The sequence below is a fragment of the Styela clava genome, chromosome 10 (genome assembly GCF_964204865.1).
Source record: "Styela clava chromosome 10, kaStyClav1.hap1.2, whole genome shotgun sequence".
Lineage (NCBI taxonomy): Eukaryota > Metazoa > Chordata > Ascidiacea > Stolidobranchia > Styelidae > Styela > Styela clava.
In genome coordinates, this window is record NC_135259.1 from 7069210 (window position 1) to 7095531 (window position 26322).

The window sequence follows — 26322 nt, forward strand, 5'->3', positions numbered from 1 at the left end:
ACTTTCGTATGCCGTATGTTTCCTATGCTCCAAATTTTGCATGTGGATTCATCACATCTCGGACCAAAAACCTATTGATTTTGGATGAATTATGTCGTATAATTAGCGAGTTACTAATCAATTAGTGATGTGACACGCGGTGTCGCTATTGAGTCAGAGCGACTGAAGCGAAACCGCAGTTTCTGTTTTGGGATCCCCTAACTTTCGTCGATCGATCTCGATCGGCAAGTATGTTGATAGGTATTTGTCATGTTAAATCGTACTCCGTCAATATTGTCGTAAAATATTGAACATTCGGAAGATCGATAAGTCGATAAGCTTGTACTTTGGACAGTTACAAAATTAGCCTAGTTAGTATTTCAATAAGTCAACGAATAGCTCACGGAGCCCCTAGTTTTCTTCCAAGAAACCCTCGAAAACTTGGAGAGCCTATGACCCAGATGGACATTACTTGTCAACCTGTACGTGTACCGGATCATTAAATATGACAACATACTATGACAACTTTTTCACATGTTTCATTCTGTTTATTCATTTTATTTATTAGTTTCAACTAGTCTTTGCTATTACACTTTTTCATATGTTTCATCTGCTTTCTGTAGCCTACATGGAAATCAAGATGCTTATGAATCACTTTTAGACATTTAATTTCATGCATTGGTTTTGTTGTGAGACACAGAATCAATATATGAATGAATTTAGCAATTTTCGTGGTTTTCCCAATTTGTTCTCTTATTTTTCAACCCTCGTTAGACCAAACATTTTCAAATTTGTAGTGATTGAAAATTAAAACATTTGTCAGAAGTAGGCTTACCATACGTCCCGCTTTAGGCGGGACAGTCCCGCTTTTTACCGTCTTGTCCCGCCGTCAGCCAAATGTCACGCTTTGGCGTTCAGCCATCCAGCATAAAACACGAATGTCCTCGTTACTGTTGTTGCTGGGTGCGCAACGCTAGCCTACTTACTGAAGGTGGATTCGTTATTTTGTTTGTTTCGTTGTTTCCCGCTAACATTGTTAGCGAACATATCACCTGTAAAATCAATTCTAATTGGTCTTGTTCGGACGTTCACGTGAATGTAACAGTGAACAACGTCTTTTTGGAGGTGGTATCTACAGAAAAGTATGCTTGGGCGAATAAGTAAATTATCAATGCTTGAAAACGGCAGGCCATTTTAATATTTTTTATTCCTCTTGCTGCACATGAAAAAATCTAAATTCGGTCCATTTGTGTCGTTAGCGTCTATTCCTTTCTATTTTTCGATGTGGACCCGATATCTAGACAGATAATATGCGCATGAACTCTCGATGACAATATGGTCAATGAAAACAGCCAGGATGGCTTTAAATGTAGACCTATGTAGTAAAATCGGAAACTGTAAAGGTACAGGATTGCAGCTAAGGGGTGTGTCTTTGGAGGCGTCCGCCTTTGAGGTCAAAAAAATATGGTAACCCTAGTGAGAAGCTTATTTTTATATTCGTTCTCCTATTTTTGGGGGAACTCAGAGAACTATTTTAAACCCTAATTGTAGTTTTCATGGTTCGATAGTCATGAATTGCAAGATTGATTTAGTCCTGCGCGATATAAATGCGCAAGGATACATGTCAAGGGGAGCAGTAGTACATTACAAAAAAAATGACGGCGTGGCTGGTGCTGATTCTATTGTATGGTGTTATTCGCTATTCGATTAAATTGTATTAGTTACTTTTGTGCATACTGAATTGTAGCAGTAAAAGCCTCTTGTTTGTGTGCAAATATCGTGTGTTGCTTTGTGGAAAACTTAGCAAGATAAGGAATTTCCAGATAGAGGCGAGACACTACAACTGGCGACGAGGATATTGAAGATATCGAATTGCAATTGGCGAACCCTGCTGAACTTGGGCGATATAGGAAATCGTTGGTACCTATTTTGATTGAAACATATCTATTTTATAAAGCAGGAATCTAGCCATCTACGAGCATGCAGAATAACATTGGAACAATGCAACCATTTGAATTCGATGGATACCCTCGTGGGAAAGAAAGCTTTGCTTTTGTTTACCGCTGGTGTAAAGATACAAGATATTTTTTATACTTCAGTGGGACTCGATGAAGAGAAAACATTTACCGAAACTTTAAATTTACTTGATGAGTATTTTATTCCAAAATCCAATATTCCCTTTGAACGACATTTATTCAGGCAAATTAAAGAGGCCAGTGATGAAATGGTCGATCAGTTTGTTTGTAGGTTACGTCAAAGAGCAACAACATGTGGCTTCGAAAAGAAAAAGATGATCACATACGGGACCAAGTGATTGATAATTGCCGTTCCAATTCCATGCGACGCAGATTTCTCGTAAAGGAAAATCTCGAATTAAATTATTTGTTGAAAATTGCAAGGGCAATGGAAGCTGTTGATCATCAAGCAAAAACAATTGAAGCTGGCGCAGAATTGCACCAGGTGAATTTAAGAAATAACCCAAGCCGTTACACTTCTGTTACAGGGTAGAAAAGGGAATGTTACTCTTGTGGCCGAATCGGACATTCTTCCAGAGATAAGATGTGCCCCGCAAGAGCTAAACGATGTACAAAATGCGGAGGAAAGGGACATTTCAAAGTTCGATGTGATAAATTTCGAGGTAAACCTGCACGGTAACAAGGGCATAATGAACGATACCGAAACCAACTGAGAATAAATAGAAACGATAAGCGGTTGAATGATACGAATTGTGTTGATTGTTCGAATGACGAAAATAGTGAGTATACATTCACCGTGAAAGATCAAAATTCCTACCATGATAGAATAATTACGTTAAATGTGGGAGGAGTTAGTTTGTCGGATGTAATAATTGATTCGGGAGCTTGTAGAAATTTTATATGAAACAATACTTGGAAATGGCTGAAGAGTGAGAGAATTGTGTGTGATTCGGAAAAATTCTCGGTACCATCACTTTACGCTTATGGAAGTACTAAACCCCTTAAGTTTTTGGTACATTTACTGCTGATGTTTACGTTCCAAATAATGAAAGTAAATGTCGGACTGATTTTGTTGTTGTCAAAGGTAATTGTCAAACTTTATTTTCAAACTTTGTTAAGTCAAACTTTGTTAGGAAAACTCCCCACTGTCGCAGGGTGTTTCAGGTAACCTCTGTATGCGTCATATGATTAAGCAACCTTACCGGCTTTTCTTTCCCCGGGATAAAAATAATGTATTACCTTATACATATTTAACATTGCGATTCAAAAACATTATTATTTCGAAACCTCGAAGAGCATTCTAGAATACTCCTTCAATTCATAAAACATTCTCGTCTTCTTCATTTGTCATCAAAGAGCTATATAAACCACATTATGAACATTTGAAGTAAAAATAGAGACAGGGTGAATTCAGCAAGGAACTGAACTTATTAAATTAAATGTTATACATAAACAAATATATATATGCAACTTTCGGCCACATTAAATAAAAGGCATTGGCTTAGAACGGAAAAGTCAAATGATCTCATTTCTCGTTCGTTATTTAGTACAATTATGCTTTCACAGTAAAACTGTGTGATGATCATTTGATTTGTGGAAAAAGAAGTTTACATGACTTGGTTTTTTCGCACAGCAGCCATCATGTTTGCTGAAGTTCGAAATGCACTTCACCAAGTCAAAGTATGAAATATTCAATAAAGTCGGCCCTAATAGGATCTGTGTATTGTAAAAACTCCAGTTAATAACAGCAATTTATTTCATGATTTATATTTAAAAAGGTTTAAATATTGAAGGAAAAAAATTCCGATGATCGACTTTTTCTTCTATTTGAGTAGCGCATATATGAACTGGGAAGAGATATGCTTTAATTTAGAGAACATAATCGTTCGTCTAATGTCGAAGGAGATAGTAATAGGATATAAATTATCTATATAACAATTTCTAAAAACAACTGCCATAATATTGAAGCAATATCAGTCTTCCTGAGATCGAAGTCCGGTTTACGTTATATGAGTAAAACTTGGAAGGGAACAACAATAGTTTGTTGTTGATTGTTGTCAAGGAGTATGATGGTCTGTTCATTTTTCTGTTATGCCAAACAAGAGAGACCCCTTTTTTAGTACATTGCGAAAATATTCAAACATGGACGTAGTCAATAGGAGCCCAATACCTTGATGTAGTTAAATATTGTTTATGGCAGGGAACTGTGATTATTGGGTTACTGGGATAAAGACTCTCATGTTTTGAAAAAAAGTAGCAAGCTCAAATTACTTTGAAAAACACTGTATGACACTAGAATGTTTTATGTATGGACAGTGATCGATCTGGTATAATTAGGACAATGACTGTAAAGACACTCTTATTAATGACAAAGATAATAGGCATCGTGTTGAATAGGTCAGTTTCGGCTATTCACCGATTTGAAATCAACCGTTTCTCTAAACGTGTATATATATGCCCATCCGCATAAGACAAAGAATAGGATTGCTGGAATGCTGTGAACATTTCCGTAGTCGTGCTCAACCTGGAATAGTATCAAGTTTTGACTCGATGTTGTTTTAATTATTTTACCAATTTCTAGTATTCAAGTTTAAATAATAAATAAGTATTTTTTGATGATATGAAAGAGAAGCAAAACAGTTTCGTGGGAAGTCTTTAACTGCTTTTATTACTTCAGGCTATACAATGCGTACTACTTCAAATAGCCCTGTTTATATAGGAATATGTGCATTCTGTATCGTATTACTTGTTATATACGCATCTTATAAGTGTCCTAGTAATCCTGAAATTCACGTATCGCTTCAACAAAGTTACAACAGCAATCTTCACGCAACATTGAACGAATTGAGATATCGTAACCCATTTTGTGAAAATATCTTGTATAATTTGAGCAATGGTCAGTGGGTGAAAAAGATTGATAGTTTTAATAAAAATGAGAAAAAATATGAGAAATTATTGAAAGAAGAAAGAGAATTGGATTATTTTTTGACTGAATTTCGTATAAATCGAGGAATACATACACGACTGTGGAGAGATGATTACAAGTGTGGATTTAACAAGTAGGCCTGAATATTCTTTAATTGAACAAAATTTTACGCGGTTTATTGCCAGTGGCTAAATATTAGTTCAATGAAGAGAGGACGTTAATGTCGTTGTTGTCACCATCGCATTCTCTACACGTCTTTGATCGACCAGCGGTTGTGTGGCATTATGACATCACGGATTAGAACCTAATTTTGAATCGTTCCAAACAGTCAAACACAAAGCAACAATAAATTCTAGCATAATAAAAGTCACACAATAGGATGTGATCCCGTACTCGCTTTCTGCTATTTTACTTCAATGCCCTGTTTAACTTTCGAATTGATAATGGAGCAAACTGTAACATGTTAACATTGAACTAAAAATAAAAAAAGACACTGTTGGAATAAACCAAATAAATATTTAAATTTACGTAGTATTAGGAGCAATCTTACTCGGACTCATTAGTATATTTTGGGCTAATGCTCACCGTTAACGTCCACATGCAATCCATGTACAGCAGGGGTCTCCAACATGCGGGCACAAGTAAATGAATATGTTTTATGTCTCGTTTGCTGTACGATTCAAGTGTAATTTTAACACGATACATTCAGATACTCATTTTTGTACCTAATTTCTTGGTTTGCGGCCCGCGTGGTCAATAACTTTCAAAAAGTGGCCCTCGACATGGTTTGAGTTGGAGACCACTGATGTACAGACACATTGTTTCCATTGAGAGAATTAAATTGTATATATTGATTTTTGAAGATGCTGAACGTTTCTGGTTGTGGGGTCGCGAGTATCTGTAGTGTATAAACTAGTGTTTTATGAAAAATGTGGTCGCGAAAAAAAAAATTGATTTGATTTTGTATGTGTATCACTTGAATGGTGTGTATATGTATATTGAGTTGCCAATATAAGCATATGCATTTTACTGTGTGTGTGTATACACTTCCCAGGCTTATATACATATTATGTTGTCTGTATATGTATATACCTTACGTGAATGGTTGTATATGTACACTGAATTGACTGACTGGCACGTTTGTATATTGATTTGTCTATGTATATGTATATCACGTTATCAACCCCACTCAATTTGTTTACCAGGTTTACATTGATGTTTTTTTTCATCCGACCTAAATGGAAAGCTAGCTATGGACTGCTAACGGCCTACATGGCTGAAATACGATTTTATGAATATTTATGATTTTGTTAACAAATTTTCGACCCATTTAAACTCTAACAGGTCTCTCATAAGATGCATGATATAGTGTAAAAATTTTCTCATGTCAGACCTATGATATTGATCTTGTTGATAATTTGGAACCCGAATCAAACAATTCAAAAGACTTGACTAAACACACGGTGTCACAAAACGGCACGTCATTTCTGACTTGCTGTCAAAGCCTGGGATGCGTCGGTTCTGGACATAGCAAACCAAAATTCAAAATACAGCTAAAAAAAATTGGTTATAAAGCTATTTAGTCAGTGGACGACCATCATTACATACAATTTACAGCACTAATGACTTACCGTCACATACAATTTACAGCGTGCAGACAAAGCCGAGAGGAAATGCTTGGGCAGCTCCAGCTGGAAGTTGGTGTGATTCGAAAAGTAATAAACCTTGCTGCAGTGACATTGATGATGGCCAATGTGGAAGCATTTGTGACTGTCCTAAGTGGGTACTCTCTTTTCTCTCTCTCATTTTAAACAATAATAATATTAAGCTATGTTTAGACATGGTGATATCAAAAGGGGAGAGGTTCACTTGGGTTACGAGCAGTGGTGGGATTCAAATTTTTCGTCAGCCGGTTCCTTCACAAAAGTCATATTTTTCAGCCGGTTTTGTTACAAACAGAACATTAACCAGTATTGCTAACCGGTTCGCTCATAATATTCCGTGAGACGGTTCTATAGAACCGGTGCGAACCGGCTGAATCCCACCAATGGTTACGAGCCTTTTTATAGAAAATTAGTGAACCACAAGAGTTTAGAGCAGTGGCGTGCAACATGCGGCCCACGGGTCACAACACAACCCGGCTGGCCAGGACTACCCCATTCAAGCATAAAATTCTAATCCTACAGTTTTATGTTTGAAAAGGCGCTCACGTGGATAAAAAGACATGGTGTTATTTTGCTCTTTTGCTCGGTGAATTTATTACTGTAAGTCTAAACGAATGCCGCATTCTCTTTTCTTGCCTTTCCCGCTAAAATTTTTTTGTGGCCTAGCTAGATGTCTGAAGTTTGTTATATGATCCACTGACAAAAATGCTGCACAGTGCACATCCCCGGTTTAAAGTCTTGGGAAGGAGGCCACATATCATGAAAGTTTAAGACCCACTGCTTTAGTTACAAAATGACGTAATTCGTAAGGACAAAAAAATTGACGTCGCATTGGCTAGTAAATGCCTGACTGCAGTGTATCGCACATTTCTCTAACTCTACATTTAAATTGATCAAAAACTTAATATTGGTTTGTGAAATTAAGAAGTATGGGAGAATGGCGGAGTTGAAAATATCACAATTCCATCCAAATTTAGGCTTTTGACGTAGTTGTTTGACATTCATGCATTTCCTTCTCCAAGAATGATTATTTAGAACACGCGATATTCAAATGGTTCATTACTGCCGTATTTGCAATTTTAGCTGCGTTGACACCAGAAAGATATATCACGCTGAAATAAGTGATTGGATTCCATTTGACTCTGCATGTCGACGACGAAACTATACAGCAGCACAAGCTTGTAAAGTTGTCAATCGATTCTCTCAAATATATTTTGTTGGTGATTCTTTTGTGGGGAAAATGGCACGAGGTTTTGTTTTGACATTAAGATCCGATCTGATGAATGGTTGTTTAGTGGCACGGTACGATGAAAAATTAACCAAACTATGTGTTGGTGTTGACCAGTTTTATTGGACAGAATGTTCACTTGGCGAAGGAGAGATACTCAAAAATCTCGTGAATAAAACTCCTTTTTGTGGAAAAGATACACCACTTGTTAACATCAATGGATATTACAACCATGAGTCTGCAAACAGGTTTTTAAATTTAGTAAAAAGTTTGACAGGAAAAGTTGGTTCAGTTTTGCTGGTTGGTCAGGGTGGACACGATGGATGCAAATCTGAAGTGACTATAAAAACATTTTTGAGTCCCGTGATTCAACATTTGGATGATTTCTACAAAAAGTATGACAACACGACTGCAAAACACTCGAATAAATTTAATAACATTTATCGATGGCCACATATCATTTTCATGTATCCTGACTCTAACGGAATATTAAAACCAAAAGCATATCATGCAGCAAGCGGCGATGTAGTTTGTAAAAAATTTTCCCGAGAAATGAAGGTATATTGCGATGCTCATAATATTCCTGTACTTGATTTTTCCAGCCTTACATCAGGAGTTCATAGTTATGATGGAACACATCACGGTCTAGGAGTGAATATTATGAAAGTACAAATTTTACTCAATTACCTCGATTATGTGTCAGAGTCGGTAGATTTAAGGTAAAAAAAAACTAATCTTCACTTCAACATAATTATTCATATGTTGTTACTTGTTATGTATGCATTTTTGATTTGATTTTTGTTCACGACAAACAATATGCTTTTGAATAAAACTATGTATAATTTTGATAATCTGTTTTCATGTTGTTGCAGTCTTTCAAACAAAAATGGGTGCTCCCGAAGTATGCGAACCAAGATGGCGGACATCGGAACGTAACATGGGTAACAGATTAGGGTTAGGCGATAATTTTTTTCCAATTTTTCTTATTTGAGTCCTAATATCAGTTCGAAGACTAGCCAAGAGCCTCCCGTAGTATTTATACCTAAAATTATGACCTAACCCTAACCTAGTACACCTATTACATTCCGAGGTCCTCCATATTGGTTCGCATACTTCGGGAGCCCCCAAAAATGCACTCTCTTCACCAGTTTTCCGATGAGGATTATTTTCAGGAATTCATTTTTATTATATTATTTTGTATCTGATTCATAGGACATTTTTAACTTTGATTATTGTACTTTAAAGCAGGGCTTCCCAAACTAGGGGCCGCGGCACTCGAAAGGGCCGCGAAACGAATTTTGGGGGCCGCAAAGAGAACACCAATTTCACACAAAGTACTATATTTGTTGTGTTTTTTCAGACTATTGATTTGAAATACAAATATCAAAAATGGTGTAAAACAAAAATTTCACGATTATGAGTGAATACATACATCATCATATCGTGTTTCCCCCAAAATAAGACAGTGTCATCAGTTTTCTTTGGAAAATACCACTAAGGCTTATTTGTGGGGAATGTAGAAAATAATTAAGATTTTTTAATATACCAAATGTGACTACCAATTTCCTTTTACCTCTAAAAAGCATGTTTTTATTTAAAAACTGCTACATAAAGAATATTAACCATTCGAAAAGTAAAAAAGATTTTTTGCTATCGACTTGGACTCAGTGGTTACGAAACTTCATTGTATTGTGACGCCCTCCAAAAAAGTTGCGGCTCCCCGTGAAAATACGTATTGATACCTTTCAATAAAAGCCTTTTTTTGCAACGAGTTAATTATAAACGAACAAACAAAATCTAACAACAGTCAGTAAGATCACATTTAATGGGCCCTGGTAGAAAAGCCTGCTTTTTATAAATACAAAATCGCAAAAGGAATGAAAGTGCGCAACGCTTTTTGAACCAGGGAAAAATAATCTTTATCAACACCATTACAGGTGAGATCGATTTAGTGTTACTTTTTTCAGTAAAAGTAGAAGATATAGGTTGATTGAAAGGTTCGCGAATCACGAAATTTTGCGACGCCCTAGCAAAACTGAAACGGCGCACATTGAGAACCACGAGACTAGGTCAAAAAAATTGCGCTATCGACTAAGTCTTTTTGTAAGAAAGGGGGGTTAGGGGGGGGGGGGGGGGGGGTGGCTTATATTTTGATGATTTTTAAAATTCAGGCTTGGTCTTATTTTCGGAAAACATGGTAGAATCAGCGCGCTTGCATAACAATGAATATTCTGATCATAAGACTTGATTTGGCGTGCTTGCATAACGATGCCGGCTTTATTCGTTAAGCTAGCGGTTCCCGAGGGCGATTCGCTAATTGCGCCTCGAAAATCAGGATAATTGTGTTAAATATTAACTAATATATGATTGAATATTTTACATACTTTATCTATACTGAATGTTTTATTGTTTCCCATTATTGCAAATGATCTGTATATAAATCAAATTCAATTTACCGTTCTATGTTGTTCACTTTCTGTTACGTAGGGTCTATTGTTACGTAACAGAAGAGATAAACCATATTCAGGCTGCAATTTTGTAGGCTGCAGTTGAACCGAGATTTTCGAACATAAAAAATAGAAGTTAAACCTTTTGCCTTTATTTATTTGGCCTACATGATTATAAACCTCAAAAAGCATGAGGTACACAGTAAGGATGACAAAATTGTGTTTTATTCTGAGGCAGCATATTTTTCGTGTAGGTGCGCCGCGAGTTTTTTCCCTGATAACTTGGCGTCGCACATTTTGATTTTGATCAATACGAGTGAGTAACAATTCGGGATAAGAACCATGCCGGCTGGATTTGCTATGCACCAAAAAGCATTCGCACCCATTACACTGAATAATTTAGTAACGTTAATCTGAATGAATATGTATGTGCTCGTTTTTGTTATTGAGTAGGCCTACTAAAAGTTGAGAATTACGGTAGCTGTGTCAATAAAATAGCAAAAATGCATATTTCGAACTGTTTAACATTATTAACGTGAACAAGGGCCGCGAAAAATTTTAATATATTAAAAGGGGCCGCGAGCTCAAAAGTTTGGGAAGCCCTGCTTTAAAGAATATTCTAAGGATCCGTTCGTCGTTCCGCCAGTCCAGTCCAGAAGTTTAAATTTAATTTAAATCTACATTTGAATTCTAAAGTTAATATATATATTATGATACGTATATCGTTTAAATATAGATCAAGCCCATATTTTTTTTGCCATTATTAGATTAACATTTCCGGGATTAGATTTGCTTTTATATATATATATATAACTCATATCATTTCATTACCCAATGGTGTTTTTTGCGTAAAACAATCAAAGCCACGGGAGTTTCTCGAGCCACTGGAATGTATAGTTTGGGTTCCGCGTCACCAAAAAGGTCGAAAATCACTGGTGTAAACTAAAAAATATTGTGGTGTACCTGTATCGGTATCAACTATTACTATATCAATCATACACTTGTAAGAATTTAATACAACCAAATACTCCAATGAAGAGTACTAATACCACGGCAGGGAGATACGGCATTCATGTTACATCACGTCACAATCATAAAAAAATGACCCGAAAAATGGATAAAACATACTTAAAATAAAAAAAGAAATAACTAGTATGACAATGAATATACAACACAAATACTATCATGTCGACAAACATCTAATATACATGACAGTACGCATAGAAATACGAAAATCACACAAGAAATTAACTGCGAGAGTAGACTAGTTACAGAAACGTTATATATATAAGATAACTAGTGAACAAAACCATGCAAAACTAGTAAAACAGTCAACATGTAGTGCTATAATCATTTACGACTGGGTTAGGGCAATAAAACAGTATACTAATAGCCTAATACATAAGGGAATTCCACCCTGTCGGCAGACTGACAAACCAGCTAAAACGGAAATTACTCAATAGTCCCTCCAGTGGTATGAATGGCGTATACTGTTTTTACACGTTTATCGAAGTATTAATTACCATACTACGTCTGTACATGCCATGATATTTTTGTTCGAAGCAGCACTCACTTAGAACAGCCACAAACCCTTTCACGTCGACCATCGTTAATGTCGCGGTAACAAGGTCTTTTACATTTCGAATCACACCAACTTCGAGCAGGAGATGTAAATTATATGTAACAGATATGGATGTTTGGCCATTCAATATCGTAAAGAGGAAGGACGTCAACTGTCTTGACAGCTGCTGATTAACCATTTTTTGACCTTTTCCAAGTTTTGGTGTGCTATACCCAGAGCGACCCAAGTCAATACTGGGAAACCGTCATATGACGCCTTGCGTTTTGTGAAGTCTTTTGAACAATTTGTCTACGTGTTTCAGATTATCAGCAAGATTATATTATCTAAGTCCTATATTACCAAGTCCAACATGAGAAAACCTTTACAATATTATACATGTTATGAGAGGTATGTGAGAGTTTAAATAGACCAAAAATTGTGTAACATTTTCAAAAAATGTAAAAGGTATAGTAAGGATCAAAGTTACACTAAATTCCGTTTGGATTGTTTAGATTAAAACACAAAATCTATGATTTATGAACAAAATCATAAATGTTCGCAGCAATGTATTATGGCCTCATGGGGCGCTGCTATCAGACAAAATCCCAGTTGACGCTGCTTTGAATCGAGCCATTTTTGATGTTTGCAAATGACTTTTAAAACTAGCTTACGCATACTTGAAGAGGGACTTCTTTTTAGGATCCTGAAATATAGATGGGTCTTATACCCAACAACTATATACTCGCAAATGTTTAAATTTATTCACACTTTAATCTTATATCGCCATGTGCTATCTTGTATGCGCTATCGATGTCAGATTAGTCTAACAATTTGTTTTGGGACACGATCTTACGGCTGTGTTGTAATAGTATGATACTACATATAATATCTTCAATTTACAAATGATTATTTTAATATGTGTAGTAATGTTAGTATAAACTTTTATTTCTCTTTCAAGAAAATTTTATTTTCTGGTTGATTCAACCCCATATACTTTTTCAGAAATTTTGAGGTATTTGTTCAAGGTCGACTTATTTCTCTACATATGCATTTTTGAAAACCGCTTCAGCAAAAATTGACCGCAGTTCGAAAACGACCTTTTATGACGTAATACTGGGAACTCCTTCCAGAACTTGTGTTCACGCTGTATACCCGAATAAGGTTTATACTGTTTCCGTCTCTAATTCCAGTTCCTCCCCGTGTAGTTGATAAAGGGTAAGTTACAGTATTGTAATGTAGCAAAGTTTGGGAATGTTAGTATATTTGGAATTTTCCGATGAAAATACCCTTTGTTCAATTTTGGCGATGTCATGGAGGGGACACCGGCAAACTTTGTGAACCATTCGCTTAAAGGAATTACGCACCAAAGCGTCATATTCTAGTATTTGTATAGGCGCTATCTTTGGCATTGTGTCGGCATATTACCATCTGGTGAAAGTGAAAAAAAAACTTTTGGAGTTGAGTGGTTTCCCTATATATCCCTTAAACTATTTATATACCTGCACCTTCGTCCGTTTTTTATTTGGTAGATTCAGTTGTGGATATAAGCGCGTTATGTTCAATTGTCTTTTTGTAGATTTGTAAACGGGCTTCTTCTTTGTAGTCTGGAGAAACCATATGAGCCCAAAGAAAAATATGTAGATTAAGCGGCGATTAATTGTTATTTTCCGCGCTTCGACTCAGGAAGGTCTTCTTTTTAGCTTAATTGCGTTTATTTTTATGTCCAATATTATTGATATCGTAATATCCATGATGTTTATTAAAAAATTTTTGTTTAGATTCCCAATATCTTTTTTTAACTTTTTTAACATTCTAAAACTAAGAGACCCAACTTTAATATGGACGAGGACTTCTTTGATAACTTTTTCGCCTCACACGATGTGGATTTCATTGAATATAGTAGGACACCCGAAAGTGATGTCCAAGCGTGTATGACAATTCCCAGAAATCTGAATAATCTCAGCATTCAAAATGCAATGGATGACAATTCATACAACATAATAAATATTAGAGGATGCTCTAGCAATATTTTATCTCCGACTTCAGAAAAACTAACCTGTGAAAGTCAAAACAACTTTTTATTGAATGGTGAAATTTGTAATACTTATTGTGAGGAAACAGTACAAAAACGTCGTTCCAAGTTGCAGTGTGATGGGATTGGTGATCGACCTATGCCGGTGAAGTTGGCTGACACAAATAGTTCACGACAATGGGTTCCGGGAAGAATTACCGAAAACGCACGTCTGAGAGCTAGAATGGTGTCATCGCCACCAGAGATTTACGCATGGTATGTGGCTTCCAGAACTGATATATTTGTGTTTGGCTTTGAAGATCTAGCTGACTCGGGTAAATATTATTACGCAACAATTAACGACGAAGGCTTTATACGGCTGTCAAGCTATTTCGACCCTCCATACACAATCACCGACGCCACTCAAGATCCCAGAGTGATGCAATACTACTGGAGTCCGAAAACCGGCCAATACTTTATTCGATCCTGCAAAAAACAAGACCTATTTGTCACCATCCTCAACGGCTATATACAGGCAGCAAGATTGGAAGAACTGTTTGCAACCACTTGGTCTCTCAACAATTTATAATATTTGTGACGTGTGATCCTAACTACGACGGGCAGCACCAAGATTTCGAATGAATCATATGCTTTTCGTGCAATTTTCTCGTATACAACTGCCAGAGTAGATGAAACTTTTTGTATATATATACTACTAGGATGAAACTACTTGTTATCTTCTGTTTCTCGTCCCACAGATTTTGGGCCCGCGCAATTTTACGTATTTATAATCTGTGTCGGTGAACAAATAAAAGACCTTTCTTCGGGCCACTTTACATAAATTATAAACCATTTTTCTTATTTACAGAACAATATTCATTGCTTTCCTACTAAAAAGGGAGCACTTCTCGACCTGCCCAAAACAGGTGATTGGATATATGGTCAAATGCCCTGGTCTAGTCAAAAACTTTTATTGAACACAAAGTGCGCCACATTTATTGTTGTTGTTGATATAGTAGGAGATCTTGGAATTGTTGTTGTGAACCACGTCGCCTTTTTCCTAACTAATAGATTTAATACCAAATTTTTGATACTAAAGATAGAAGAGGGATACTATTTTTTACCTCTTGTAGTCCGATATTTCATCTCGATTTTTGCTGGATTTATAAATAACGGGCACACATTTATATGGAATTAGGTACAATTTTTCACCAGATCATATGATACTCTGTAGAATTCTTTTAACACTAAAGTGGAATTTTTCTGGCATTACGGTGGATTTATTGTCCAGACATTGGACATTCAACATCTTTTTATTTATCTTCTTTTCTTTTGTATATAATGTATTGGTTTATAATTTGATATTGATGTAATGTAATAGCGACGATAAAAATTACTATTTGTGATGTATGCCTTTGATATGATCATCAAATGGTTTATGTCAGATAAAAATGACATTTCAATATGGCTAATTTTAGGGAAAAAATGGAATGTTTTGGTAAACATCATAATTACAATTTTTATTGCGGGTGAAGCGATCTGACCATGCCGCAGATCTTAAGCTGCAGCGCAACGTTTCTGGGACTGACGCTTATTCATAACTTTGTGAAGTCATTCATATATATAAGTAATGATATTAGGTTATTGTTTTCAAGTTTTACAATGTCAGCTGTACCCTGCTGGTGACTAAATATCTTTATTTTTCGCATATCAGCCAAAAGTCGTTATCAGAAATCAAAACAGTTCATCTTATGTTATTGGACACTTTGCACTATGTTGTTGTTGCAAGAATCATTGCTATTTTGAAAATATTGTTTTTTTTTAACTATACTTGACCAATTGCATTGAAATTTTCAGTTGTTTTTTAAGATTTTATTTTGCGCTAGATGGCTATTTATTACGTTCACTTAGTTAAAAAAGTCAGTAGGTTCTATTGGATTTGTTTTTTTGTGTCAGAGACGTCATCAAAAATTAAACTTGCGCACCTTGTGGCGGTTCCGCGTTAATGGTTAGGCGAAGTCGTACCGGTAGCCTACTGTAACAGATTTCATACACATACTACTTCATTTTGGCCATCATGTTCATATATTTGAGCATCGCTCTCTTGTATGTATTGATGATGATTCTGACGCTATTCACTATTATTTCGTATTCCCTTGAAACGAATTCAACAAAAAAATAATGGAATAATAGACTGACTATTGATAGAATACGAAAGTATCATCCGGACTCCCAATATTTAAGTCGGCCCTGTTGTACACATGGATTCATATACCAGATGAATTATTGAGCATTTTCGGTGTACAGTCTTCGCTTTTACCGGTCCATTGAAACTATCGCTCCACACGTCTTCAAATCGAAAGGAAATGCGTCAAAGCATATTGTCATATCTATGACACAAAATCGCTTTAGTTTTGCAAAGATGCACTTACGCACTTTTCGTTTCAGTTGCAGTATATTGGAACGAAGAATATACACAATCGCTTCTTTCAATACTTACTTCAATACTCTCGATAGGTCACATAATATTCACCGGGATACGAAAAAGTAACTTGAACAAAAGCAAAATAGTTGACAAAGTTTAACTAAGAGAAAACGGCTGTGAGCACTTTTCACTCCAAAGGATAAATGAAAATGTTATATTGATAAAAAATCCCTGTTTGAAGCCTCGACTCAACTCAAAAGTGAACAATCGCACATTATACTATACCAGGGGTGGGCAAACTTTTTCGGCTTGCGTGCCAAAATCGGTTAAATTTAACGATAAAATTTTTCCGCGTGCCGACCAAAATTGAAATCAATGCTTTGCCACTTTCAAAACAAAAATACACAATAATAAACCTTTCAAACATGCACAGACAGATTCACTATACGGAAGAATATCAGTCCGACATAAAGATTTGTTTACTTTTCTTATTCTATATCAGTGAGACTTCTGCTGCTGCATTACCGCTGATAAAGATTTTACATTGGGTTTAAACATGTAACTTTCAAAAAAATACATCAACTACGATTTCATGTTTCGGGCTACTCATGTAACTAGACTTATAACTGAGAACAGAGATTCACAAGCATATTATGTAGATGAAAACATGGAGAGTGATGCAGTTGCAAAGTTTTTGAGACATAAAAAATTTCCGGAAATGGCACCCCAATCACGCAATAGTTCGTTTTCTGCACTTCTCATTTGTATCTTCTTCCCTAATCGCCTATATTTCTTTCGAAATCAATTTATAACAGTAAGTTAGCGAGTAACTCTAAACAACATAGGATAAGATTTACATATTTATCACGGGGGAGAAGAGAGCCGATAAGACTGCTCAATCATATGGTGAACCACGGCCTCTTGTCCGGTTACCAGTCCATGTCGGTATGTGATTACCGGTAGTTAGCCAGTCATGTGTTTTCGGAAGCATGTACTTGATGGTGGAAGAAGCCGTAACCGACCAGCGGTTAGCCATTAGTCATCATATATATGTCATGAAAGGACAAAAAGAGTTTAAATCAGGGGTGGCCAACCTATGGCGCATGCGCCAAACGTGGCGCATTACATGATTAGAGGTGGCGCATTTTCATGCCAAAATTGTTAATTGCACTTGGCTTCTCCACGCCAAGCCGTTTTTTTTTGCGATTTACATGGTGACTTTTGATTGTACCTAAACTCTATTCTCCTTACTCCACGTCGCCCACTTACGGCTTGTTGGAATTAGAAACAACAGGCGATTATCGACGTTAGCTTTTTGACGGACTTTATGACATTCATTCTAGACTTTTAGCAAAAATTAGTAAAATTTACTATTTTTCCCTACCGGAGTAAAAAGATCAGAACTTCTGGAAAAATAGAAAATCGTCATTTATCAGCTTGAAACATGGAATTTCCATTGCCCAGACTTCCCAAATATCTCCCAATAACCATTGAACAACCAGTTGAATTGGCCAAGCCTAAAAAATTTATTATAAATCAATCCACAACATGCTGAAAATGACCCCTAAATACCACCTTTTTCATCCAAACTTCAAATGACCGTTGTCAATAAAAGCGAAGCGTAAAATCGCTTGCTGTGACGCAAGTACTAATCTCGAAGAAGCCTGGAGTAAAATCACGCGACGCTAGGCCAAACAGCTGATTAGCAAAGGCCAATTAGAATCGAGAGTAGAGTAGAGTAGATATTGATACTAAAGGCCTTGTGTCACAATATTTTTAGTTGATGTTACTAACCATCTCAATGATCTAAATTTGAGACTGCAAGGCAAAAGCAAACTATTTCCAAGCTTAGTAAATGACATTAGCGCATTCAAGATGAAGTTGAAACTTTTCGTTTCCCAGTTGGAAAAAGAGGATTTGTCCCATTTTCCTCACAAAAAAGAACACCGTGAATGTGCTGCTGGTAATGGCAATTTGGCAATATACACAGGAAAAATCAAGTTATTGCAAGAGTCATTTGAAAGTCGTTTTCATGATATTTCAAAAGAAGAAGATTCTATACTTGCTTTTATAAACCCATTTTCACTTAGTGAACTAACCATAATGAAGATGCCAAGCAATATACAATTGGAACTAATTGACTTGAAAACTCATCCATCATTGAAAATTAAATTTGATGAGCTTTCTTCAGTCCCAAGTGCATCTGACATGATCAAGTTCTGGCAATCGTTACCCCGTGAAAAGTTTCCAGAACTGAGAAAATTTGCCCAGGGTTTTATATGTCGTTTCGGAACGACATATAGATGTGAACAAACATTTTCTGCCATGAAACTAATTAAAAGCAAAGCGAGGTCAACACTTACAGATTTAAATTTGAAGAATGCACTGCTCCTCTCAGTAACAAACTTAACTCCAAGAATAGAAAAACTGGCGAAAGTAAAACAGCAGCAAAAGTCTCATAAAGGCGGTACTTAAATGAAATTGATCAGTTTTATTTATTATACTTCCTTGCTTAATTTCTATTCATGTGAAGTTGTAAATTGTAAAAACTACATATACGTGTGTATATATGTGTGTGTATTATAAACTTATATAATTTCAACAAGAAGCGGACATTAGGCGTGGCAATACAAGAGATTTACGGCGCATCTGAAACATTATGTTTGAAACGTGGCGCATGGTATGTGAAAGGTTGGCCACCCCTGGTTTAAATGAACAACTGATTGTTAACAAACAATAATAAATATACGAACACCCAGTTTAATCAGAGTCTTTGTCAGATCAAACTCAGTCAGATCAAACTTTTGATCTGAAGGAGAATGATCTTGTTTCCGAAGCCTCGCTCACGTACCGAATAAATGATCGCTTGGAAGGCGTGCCAGGGGTTACCACCCCTATACTATACAATAGATTATATTTTCTTATAGATATATAGGATTTATATATATAGATTTAATTCTAGAAATTGATTCGGGCAATAACAAAACTTACAAAGTGATGTGATGATATAAATATACCATGAATATAAATTTTTCAAAATCAAAGTAGTGATTGATGAGCCTGACATTAAAAAACTTATATATCAAGTATTTGATGTAATAATAGAATAAAATGTCAACTATTACATGCAAATTTTTGGACCTAGATACAGATTCTTTGTTGCGTAATAGTTGCCTTCAATTGGATTCCAATATGCTTCTTGTTAGTTCGGGTTAAAATTCATGTTATCAACATTAGTTCGTGCAAAATATTGGTCCATTCAGAACTGATAACACGCATCTATTCAATACGATTATAATACAGCAGTATAATATTGGATGCATGGATAAAATAGTTTTTTAGTCATAATGCATAGTATAATACCGTGGAAAACATTAAAATATGTCTGAGAAATATCTCCTATAACTCATATAAGTTGGTTTTCGAGGAGACCCATTAAAAAAGTAAAGTCCAATAACTGCCCACTAGGGGACAGAAGAGAGTAACAGAAATATCACAGAGCTTTTAGTGACCACGTCGTTGCAGAGCTTTCACTTGATCTTTCTGCTTTTATGTAATTATTAACAATGTTGACGAATAGCCCCGGGTCTTTACAGGATCGAAGAACATATTGCCTCAAATGCGAACTTTTGTAGTAATGCACGACTCTTGGATCGTCGGTGACGTTGCTGATTGTGTACGGAGGTTTGAATTTGCTTGACAGTCGAATGAATCCTTCTTCGCCAATTGAAGCGTAGTAGTATTTTCCTGATCCAGATAAGTCTTTAAATCCAAATACAAAATATTCAGTGCTGTTTGCAACATACCACGCATATATTTCAGGAGATGAAAACGACTGCCTAGCTCTTAATGGTGAGTTCTCGACGAACCTTATTGGAATCCAATGTAGCGAATTGTTTCTATCAGTCAACTCCACTGGCATTGCGTCGTCTAAAATACCGTCGCATTCTACGATGGAACAACAGTGGTTTACTTCTATACTAGATCTTCTATAGTTTATGTTTCTGATTCGTTTTTTTTCTGATATGCTAGTGCACACGTCTTCACAGCTAATTTCCGAGTTGAAAGTTTGGTCGGAACAAATTTCATCTTCCATAGTAAGAAATGAATCGTCATATGAAACGCTTCTCATAATTTGATCAACCATACTGGACGCCAACGTATTCAATGGCGGTTGGATATCGGATGTATGTGCACAACAATCGTCGAATGAATTAAAATAATCGTCACTCAAATCTTGTTCCATGTCTGAATTGGTCTTTTTTCGTTTTCCTCCAGTATTGTTCATACAAAAATGCAAATTTTTATAAATAAGTAAATATTTTCTACGTTATCAGAAATCTATAAAAAAATAACAATAAAAAAGTACAAATAATAATAAAAAATACATTGTAATTTTTGTTTCGTCATATTTTACCTAATTCTATACATCCTCTCCAAGATGCAATAGGAGAGATTATGGATCTTGAATTTGTAACCTGCAAATTATCGACATGGTTGACCTAAAACGATAACGAATGACACAATCTTGAAATAATGAAAAGCTAAAGATTGTGGTTATTTGGTACGATCCTGCCATTACCCTACTAATCTGTTTAAATTGGTATTCATTCTTCACAGTGACTCGATAAATAAATGAGACTAACAGTTCAACGCAATATTTGTATGAGACAATACAAACGAAGGATCGTTCGTAAAAAGCCCCTGCTACAAAAACGCATCCGCCAACGTCAAAAAGAAAAACTAGTAGTTATCCAGTTGAGGCTGGACTAAGGAATGCAGATTGCGCTGGAAATTCAAAATTTCAATTATTCCAAACCTGAACTGAATTATTCATAACTTTTTTTTATTTCAAAACTTGACCGGAGTGCATTTCTTAAATGTTGCCTCAGTGGCGATTTCTATAAAGGATCTGAAACTAAATATGAAAGTTTAATTGGATAAATCTAAGAATGTAACTAATTTTATCTGTCCACCTACGATTTTTTTATCGTGAAGACTAAACATTTCTATTTTTGTTGTGGTGGAGTCATGATGTAAGAAATTTTAACGTCATCGTTTTTTACTCCCACCCGCTGCCGTACATCGTTGAATTTGACTCAAGAAAACAATAGCATGCTTACGCTAAACTTAATGTATGAAATTGTTTAAAATAATATCTAAAAATGGCATAGCCACAAGTAGGAAAAAAAAAGTTATGAGAGAGAATTTGCGAATCTGATTCAAAGATGTTCACAGACTAAATAATCACGTTACTCTGAAAAAAAAAACACTCATGGATTATGACAACATTAGCCCTGAGAAAAGCGTTTTTTCCCAGTCTTTCGAGCCCAACTTAACTTCGTCACTGATCCGGCCCCGATCGTGAATCCTCGTAGTCATACGCCCTTCGTGAAAAAGTTTGATGACCCATGCTCTGTAACTTCTTACCTGTTTTCAAGATGGTAACAGTTGAGTACAACAGCATTTACGGACGCGACAATAAATAATCATTCCTGCGTTATAGCTTCACACCTAATACGTACTTTATTTCATCCTATCGAATATAGGATATAGTTTTTGACTTGAGACAGCACTCCCATTCAACTATCATATTTGCATCTATCTATATATATTCACCGATGAGCAGCAAGTCAGTCTGGTTATCGGAGTATTATTGTACGTGGGCTAGGACAAAGTCATAATATAGTTATAGTCATTATAGATTTTTAAACATAACTCGAGTCACGTTCTATTTTCGATAATTCCCGGCCATTTTAAATTTAAATTCAAAACGTATTGTCCATTGTCATTGTAGTTTGGAGTTATATGACTAATAAGGAATAAGCCTAATTGTGAAGTGATTGGCCTCAGTTGCTGGATGTTTATGCAACGCAAAGCGGACGGGAGAAAATGAGCATGCCAGATTTTATTCCTATTTTGACATACCTCTTATATCGGTCCTTGTAGTAAAACCACGTAAATAACACAAATGAGTTATAAACGAAAAAAAATGTAATCGCAATCCCAAATTAAACAAAAATAGAAAAAATATACAACAATGAACGTTACACACGCACACAGATATATATGTAATAAATAAAGCATTAGAATTCTGCATGATGTCATTTACCACGCATGCAATAGTAAAATATGACTCTGTAATGTGATGCTTCACCAAGACAAATTTACTCAAAAACGTGATGTGATTGTAAGTGATTCACATGGAATCCAATCAAAATGTCCCAGCGAGAGTTTTTCAATGTTCCGTATATGTCAGTCAAGAAATTTTAGTGAAAAATTAAAAACATGCCTTCATTAAATATTGGCAAAAGTTAGTGACTGAAACCTTTAAATACCTTAATCCCGAATCCCTTAAATTAGCAATGTATAAAGTAGGCAAACTATATGTACCAATGGACATGATTTTAAAAATACTAGAAATTTTAAAAAGTAATATAGTTTATGACATGGTCTGTTTACTTTCTTCGACACTCTTAGTTTACACACGGGCTCCCCCCCCCCCCCCCCCCCCAGCATGTATTATTGGCAAATTAAACAACACGCTTAGAGTGAGCCAACAACGCTAACGCTTGAAATCAATTCTATGGCCTTATATAGAACGGAATATATTCAACACAAATCAAATAAGGTCACATTGAGACAATCAAAATACAAGACAATCAAAAATATTTTGACTTTCCCCAAAAAGGCTGCTCGTGCACGTACTAGTCAAAATATGAAGGAAAAGTTCAATCGAGAAACAAAGACTTAGTTCAAAGGATGCTTTAGCTTAAATGATATGAAGAGAAGAGAAATAACAAAATGAACAATACATAACCATAACTTATAACGTATTATACAATGCATTAATTTAATATAATAATAATCAGCTTATTGGTGAATGTTCTCTATTAATTCAATCAAATAAATCATACACTGTTAATATAAATAAACTGATATAAAAAATAATTCAATTCATCCGAACAATGCAAGTTTCATTCAATAGCAGATAAGAATACCAATAAATCAGTGTAAATAATTAAATGAAACACACAAAATTTTCATTGTTCAAACCTATTTCAGTAAAGCTGTGAGATTCGTTCGGTTTATGTATATGGGTTCCAACAAATAGTTAAAAATCAGCACTCTCACAACTCGCAAATAGCGTATTGATTATAAACTAACAGCAAGTGTTCACATCCTTCAATCGGAGTGCAATTAAGATCTGTCGCAAAATATTCAAACATGCCACAGTCGCTAGTTCCCGAAAGAACTTTAATATAGATAACTGAAGGAATGAATTATGTCTAATAAATAAGCCCACAAATATGTTAGAATTAATGTCGTCATGCCTAATATCTAAGTAAAAATAAATTAGGACAAAAATAAGGCCGAATGTTAGGCTTTACCCTCATGCAACTATATGATTGACTATTCACTGTTATCCAACTATTTACATGCTGTTTTGGACTCATCAACTCATCGACCATGGCTTTGCATCTCTTTCATCCACTTTTACTGCCTTCACGTATCCGTCTTCCACACTTATGAATAATTCTGGAAATTTAGTCGACTTTAAAACGTATTTCCCCAACTTTTCGCTTTTGTAATATTTCAAAACACGTGGATCGCTAGATACATCAGAAGGACTTATGGTGTAAGGCGGATCAAAATCGCTCGAAATTCTAAGATGATTTTCACCAAGTACAGTGACGTAGAAATATTTTTTCGGATCTTGTGAATCCTTGAAGCCGAATACAAAATGTTCGGTGCTGTCTGCTACATACCATGCATATAGTTGCGTTGATGATCCAAGAAATTTGGCTTCAATAACTTCGTTTTCAGATATCCTACGCGGCAACCATTGTCGAGATTCTCCGTCTTCAGATAACGTTACTGGCATGGCGTCGTCCATGATACCGTCGCACACGTCTTGGTACTTCACTGCAATAACACTGCAAGATGCCTTGAAAAATTCGTCACAGCGACTTTTGTTCCACAACTCATTATACAGTTTTTCTCCAAAAATATCACCCAGTGTATTACTCGAGATGGTATGGTTGTTAAAATCGGAAAGCAACGTATCCACTGAATACCATATGCTGGGTAATGATTGATTCTCAAAATCAAATGACTCTTCACTGGATGATCTGCGCATCTCGAAACAAACCGAATTTGAACGTTGTTTTTGTTCAAAATGAGTCGTCGACAGAGATAAAGCTCTTCTTCTGGTGCTAATCATATTGGAAATTTTATTTAATTTACGTAGTTTATCAATATCTACAAGAAAAAAATCGAATATTAAAAAGGGGATACCAAGATTGACTGACGCTCTAACACCTGCAACAAAGTCGGGAAAATTTGAAAGAACGGGGAATGCCGGTAAAGTATAATATTCTCTGACCTAGGTATAATATGTACGAATTTTACTTATATTGTGTATTATTTTAGTTGCATAACTCATTACATGAATCAACGTTAATTGCGACCACAACCTCTCAACTACTATACTAATTGCAGTTCGTTGTAATATCATTGTCCGCCTACACGTTGAGCTAACGGTGGCTTCCACTCACATGATATATCCAGCACGCAGCTTCGAATAGAGCAAATGCAGGTTAAAGAGAGATCGGATGCCGATAAAGTAAACAATGATGATGCCTGCGATACATCTCGTTGCCTCGGGGCAAAATTATCACAAATAGCCAATGGAATGGAAGCAAGGATAAAAAAAAACGTGCATATGCTCAGATCGAGCCCCTAGGCTTGGCAAGTTTTGAATGAATCAATTGAGAACAACAGTCATAACACACATTCTTTCAGATATTCTGTCGACAAGTAAACATTGAAAATTAAAGTAAGTTCATCAATGGTGTGTTGATAAACCAAACATAAATATCACGAATGTTTATTTTTGAAGGGTCCTTGACACACACCACTTGTGGTAGTGAATATTTTAGTAATACATTCCAGTCACACGAATGACGTAGGTTTGTGGCATTATTGACAATAAGAAAAATTGCTTTAAATGACTAAAATTTGACTCAGATTTAAGATAGGCCCTATAACCGAGGTCGCAGATCAAACTATGACAACAATCCTAATAAATAAAAACAAAAATGGTAACCCTGCTTCGCTATAATGTGTATTTCTCCAAAGACAAACCCATGAAACTACAATTAATCGATTTAGATGTACCGTATCTTTCTTTATATAACTTGCGAGCAATAGAAAAGCAATGATCGGAAATCGTTCCGATGACGTTGCGGAAAGCCCCTTGCGACGTCTCTCGTAAGCTCGATGGACCTTCAACCTCGATACAATATGGTACAACTGGACAGATTTAAAAATATCTGCCGTTCTATTCAGACTAACAATATTAGGCCGTTTTTAGTCCATAAATTCAAAAAGTTTTTGATTTGTTACTTTGATCTTATAAACGATGATTACAAACCACAATATAACAAGTTTGAAGGTTATTGTTGTGTAACATGTAACAAGGAAAAAGTGTGGAAAATCAGCTTGAATGATAAACAAATAACATAGGATGAAATTAACCAAATAGGTATAATTTTGCTCTTAAAATGTCACAAACTCGCTCGCTGTCTATCTGATATTCAGTAAGCCCTCTACGTAGCATTTACCCATCTCTACTCCTCCATGGTAGATCAAAAAGCGCCCACGACTTTTCATACCTTTCTTTTAACGGCATTTATTGTTTTTTTGCCAATTTCTAGTTATAATATATTTCTGTAAAAATCTTCTAATTTGATGATGTAAAAAATCTTCTTATAGGCTCAATATTTGGCTGTAGTGACGTCAATCTATAGAAAATAATCTTGATTGTAGCTACACAACATTTGAAAGGAAAAAGTGTACATTTTCCTCACATGCTGCCGGTATTCACGTTAATTTATACTATTATTTTATTCACGTAATTATTTGCTGCATACCTCTAATGCATATAGTGAGATATCTTGACTATAATAAGCCTTCGCATTTTTACTTTTATTGTATTTATTTACTTTTCATTGAACCCTTGAACTCCGCACACGATGGTCGATCATTTCTTTTTTTAACAGCGTCCCTTACGTCTGTCGTTACAATATTGCGCCATCTCCAA

The 26322-nt window shown here is 35.7% G+C and overlaps 1 protein-coding gene across 1 annotated transcript; it reads left to right on the forward strand.

Annotated features, from left to right (window-relative positions):
* The first annotated feature begins 2247 nt into the window (after nucleotides 1–2247).
* LOC120338079 (uncharacterized) lies at nucleotides 2248–8656 on the forward strand. The gene is made up of 5 exons (XM_078117180.1): nucleotides 2248–2439; nucleotides 2483–2617; nucleotides 4725–5014; nucleotides 6532–6660; nucleotides 7629–8656. The coding sequence occupies exons 1-5, from the start codon at nucleotides 2248–2250 to the stop codon at nucleotides 8494–8496; spliced, it is 1614 nt and encodes a 537-aa protein (XP_077973306.1). The 3' UTR covers nucleotides 8497–8656.
* The last annotated feature ends 17666 nt before the right edge of the window (nucleotides 8657–26322 follow it).